This window comes from Oratosquilla oratoria, chromosome 32 (genome assembly GCF_046742065.1).
Source record: "Oratosquilla oratoria isolate Oo_2021 chromosome 32, ASM4674206v1, whole genome shotgun sequence".
In the NCBI taxonomy this organism is placed as follows: Eukaryota; Metazoa; Arthropoda; class Malacostraca; order Stomatopoda; family Squillidae; genus Oratosquilla; species Oratosquilla oratoria.
Window position 1 is genome coordinate 48,323,401 of NC_134808.1, and position 4,713 is coordinate 48,328,113.

Consider the following 4,713-nt stretch of genomic DNA (forward strand, 5'->3'; position numbering starts at 1 on the left):
GTCAAACGGGGTAAAAATTCTGTAAATCATTTTTTCATTGAAACAACATTTTTGAGATGTAAATACAAAGTGACGTATGTAAGCTTGGTGACCCAATCTGAAGTATGCCCGTTTTACATTTTCCTAGTCGAAGGTTCGAATCCCGCACTTCTCTCCGATTCCCAGGAGTGACTTTAGTTATCTGCCCTCAACAATCCATATACGAGTACATCACATAGCGTAAACACGACGGCTTCGGCCGCAGTTACGTGCCTCTTGATCTATGTTCCTCACTTATCTTTATATCTCCATGTTTGTGTACGTGACAAAAGGACTTTCTTCCCAAAGTTTGGTCGCGTCTTTAAAACTAAACTCCACAAACAAAACTTTTTCTTTTTGGGCATGTGATTACCATGGGGACACAATATATTTTGTCTTACGGCGACGATCTGGAAATATCTTTCTTCGTTTTACATCTATTTTAGAAATCCTCTTCTTCCTCTTCCCTTTCTTTTATGATTTGAGTTGTTTTTTTTATAGAAAATCTAGCACAAGTCTTCTTCTTTTCTTTAGTACCTCTCCCATAATCTTAGCCACGCATGAAGATTGTTTTACTACTCTTGATGTCTTTACTAGAATCTCGATTTTCTAATTTCCTTCCATATGTTACTTTCCCACCCTCCCGCTCCACTCCCATTATCAGTGTCGGTTCTGAAACATTTTTGTTTTTTAGTGTGTGTGTGTGTGTGTGTGTGTGTGTGTGTGTGTGTGTGTGTGTGTGTGTGTGTGTGTGTGTGTGTGTGTGTGTGTGTGTGTGTGTGTGTGTGTGTGTGAGAGAGAGAGAGAGAGAGAGAGTGAGAGAGAGAAAGAGAGAGAGAGAGTGAGAGAGAAAAAGAGAGACAGAGAGAGAGAATGAAAGAGAGAGAGAGAGAGAGAGTGGGGAGTGAGAGTGAAAGAGAGAGAGAGAGAGAGAGAGAGAGAGAGAGAGAGAGAGAGAGAGATTGAATAAGTGATTGAGTAAGTAATTGAATGAGTGAGTGAGCATGTGCGTGTGTAGCTCTGTTTGTGGCTATCCAATTTAACAACAATTGTATTAGAGAGAAGATTACTTCAATATTATACAAAATTATAATAATAAAGGCTATTTCAAAGACCTTTGTTTTCCTTTCCTCGTCTTTCTATACATGTCTATACAAATTCTAAATATTCCATCAATGTTTGTCTTCCTGTGTCTTCATCTTACCTTTCCAGTCCTTCAATTTCCATCTCTATCACCTCACTTGATATTAGAATATATCTTACCTAAAAAAAATCTCATATTTTATTTTCTGACATTTTCAAGCCAACATACATGTTTACATATACCATATACATATGGTGGTGTAAAAGCACAGGTAGAAATAAGTACAAACACATGAATACATTGCATGCAAATATACAGAAGCTGTTGTTTTTATGAGTATTTTCATTATTTCACACAAATATTTCAAAACTACAGAAACAGACTGATAGAATGCTACATGATAAAGACGAAAAATTCATCTTCAACCCCCAAAAAATGAGAACAAATGTGAATTTCATTAGCATGCAGAGATTTGCAATGTAATTTCAGTAACATACATAAATATGCTTTATTATTGTAGATCCACCGTCAACCTACCCACGTTGTCTTCGATCACTACTACTGTTGTAAAGAAAAAGAAACAACTGCGCATGCGCTCAATCAGAGTCAGTGGGGGGTGGGGGGGAAAATTCAACATCGTGTAATAAACAGAGCTGGGCGCGTTACTGCCGGGCAGGTAGTGCGTTACCAAAAAATCTATATGTATACATATACGCATTGTACATACGCACATATACATACATATGCAAAGTAGACCACATGGAAAAAAGAAACTAACGAAGCAGAGCGCTTTCGTATATTACATCTTCAATGCAAAAAGTACTTTTTGCAATGAAGATGTAATACACGAAAGCGCTCTGCTTCGTTAGTTATTTTTTCAAAGTGGTCTACTTTGCATAAGTGAGCACACGTACCCGTGTTCTTATTAGCATGTATACATATATATACATATACATGTATATATACATATACATGTATATATACATATACATGTATATATACATATACATGTATATATACATATACATGTATATATACATATATATGTATATAATACGCATTGACGGAAATGCAACCCAGATTTTTTGGTAACGCACTACCAGTCCAGCGGTAGCGCGCCGAGCTCTGGCTAATAAAAAGTGTACAGAAGAGAGTCCTAGACTACCAACTCAGTAAGTGTTGTTTGTCTGACTTTACCTTCTCTGAGGGGTTTCACTGTCAGGGAAGCTAGAGGAGCGTTGGGAGAAAAGACAAAATTATCGAACGTCTGGCAAGACAAATTAAGCAACTTATCGTACAGCATGGCATCACGAAATGGAAGTTCAGCTTGGGTGGTACAGCAACCAAAGAAATAAGAGAAGCAAGCATTTAGTGTCAGTCCTTCTGGGCCCAACGTTTCTAGTCAGGCTAAGGGGGTAATTCATTACACTTAAGATACTAAGAGCTTTGCACAATACAAATCTACGTACGGTGAACCCCCTTTTGGCGTTCCTGTACTAAAATCATCAATCCCACAGGCTAAGGAGTAATTCATTACACTTAAGATACTAAGAGCTTTGCACAATACAAATCTACGTACGATGAACCCCCTGTTGGCGTTCCTGTACTAAAATCATCAATCCCACAGGCTAAGGAGTAATTCATTACACTTAAGATACTAAGAGCTTTGCACAAAACAAATCTACGTACGTTGAACCCCTTGTTGGCGTTCCTGTACTAAGATCATTAATCCCACAGGTGAGGCACTATTCCCACTAGTCCTGTATCTATCTCCTACAAGTCCAGACTCATTATTTTCCATATCCCTGAAGCTGAAGAAGCACAAGACAACGGGCCATCGCTTCAGACATGAACAAATGTGCGCGTTTCAGCAGGTACACCAAGCTATGCATATGAAGCTACAGCGCGTATGGTGAGGGAGGGGAGAGGCGGGGGGGGGAGAGGCGGGGGGGAGATCAGGTAAAGGCTCTGAAAGAAACTATGAATTAATTGTTCGACTTTAATCGTGTGCACAGGAGGTGGTGGTGGACGGGGGAGGACGTGAGGGGGAGAATGTTCGAGTGGTTGGGGAAGGTCGAAAAACGTGGGGGGATGAGTAAGAGGGGAAGAGGAAGAGGAGGAAGAGGAGCAAAGGTAGGAGGGGAAAGGAGGGGAGGCGGGAGAGTCGAGGAAGGCATAAGAGGAGTAGGAGGGGGAGGAGGAAGAGGAGGAGAAAGAGGAGCAAGACCAGGAGGGAAAGGAGGGGAGAAGGAGTGGGGAGGAGTAAGGCAGAGGAGGAGGAGGGAAGAGGAAGAGAAGTAGGAGGAGTATGAGGAGAAGGAGAGGAATTGGGAAGAGTATGGGGAGGAGGGGGAATAGGTATAAGAACAGTAGGAAGAGAGGGAAGGAGGAGAAAGAAGGAAGATGAGTAGGGGTAGGAGGAGCGGGAGGAGGGGGAGAAGGAGGTTGGGGAGGAAGAAGAGAAGAGGGAGGAGGAGGAAGAGGAGAGGGAAGAGGAGGACGGAGAGTGGGAGTGGAGGAGAAGGAACAAGGGTTGCACAAAGAGTAACAAGTGGAGAATGAATTGAAAGATATAGAAAAGAGAAGCACGGACAAGAACAAGGAGAGAACAAGGAGGACAAAGAAGGCGACGAGGATCAGGACAATGAGGACGACGAGGACGACAATGAGGACTGCAAGAAGTAAAAAAAAAAAAAAAAAAAAAAAAAAAAAAAAAAAAAAAAAAAAAAAAATAGGTAGAAAGAAACTATCCTCTTCAGCATCGTGGCGTTCTGTATATATATATAAATATATATATATATATATATATATAGAAATATATGTATATATATATATATATGTTTATCCATGTTCATATTTTATATATATATATATATATATATATATATATATATACACACACACACCTTTTTTTTTTTCTTACAAAATAGAAGAGGAAGCACAAGATTTTCATCATCTAATGACCTAGTCAGGACAAGTTAAATTCATTTCCTGAGTGAAATTACTCTTTTCTTCTTCTTCTTTGACATCTCAGTGCAGGCACGAGGGCCTCTGACGGCGCTTGAGGCCTTGAGAACAATTTTAGGTCGAAGGAAATGGCCAGAAACTAGTTTACCAAGAGATCGTTTAACGAATGGAATAGACTTGGTAACCACGTAGTGAGCCCTGAAACCACTGATAGTTTAAAGGGAAGATTAGATAATTTTTTTGGATGGGAAGGAGCAGGTGGTGACACGGAACTGCCTAGAGTAGGCCTTATGGTCTCGTGCAGTCCCCTTCATTCTTGTGTTCTTGTGTTTTTAGGTTCTTAGTGACGTCATAAGATGTATCTTTGGATTTTGAACCATTCGGCCTCCAGATGCTTGCGACCGGGTCTGTTCGGTAGAATCACTATGAACTCACACAGAAAATACAGTAAAGTAAGAAATACGATAGAATAGGATTAAATAGAATATAGTAGAATAAGATAGAATAATATAGCATAATGTAGTAACATAATATAGAATATGACAAGACAAAACAAGATGAAACAATATAAAACAAAATTAAAAAAGAAACAAGATAAAGATAAAATCACATAAAATCAGATAAAATAAGATAAAGTAAGGTCA

The 4,713-nt window shown here is 39.5% G+C and overlaps 1 protein-coding gene across 1 annotated transcript in view; it reads right to left on the reverse strand.

The window, feature by feature from the left end:
* The window catches only part of LOC143017595 (uncharacterized), a 196,577-nt gene extending 193,831 nt beyond the window's left edge, over positions 1-2,746 (reverse strand). Inside the window, exons 1-2 of the mRNA XM_076172381.1 lie at positions 2,682-2,746; positions 2,300-2,329 (exon numbers count right to left, since the gene is read on the reverse strand). Of these exons, the coding sequence (XP_076028496.1) occupies positions 2,300-2,329; positions 2,682-2,746 (95 nt within the window). The remainder of the gene's footprint in view (positions 1-2,299; positions 2,330-2,681) is intronic.
* Between the last annotated feature and the right edge of the window lie 1,967 nt (positions 2,747-4,713).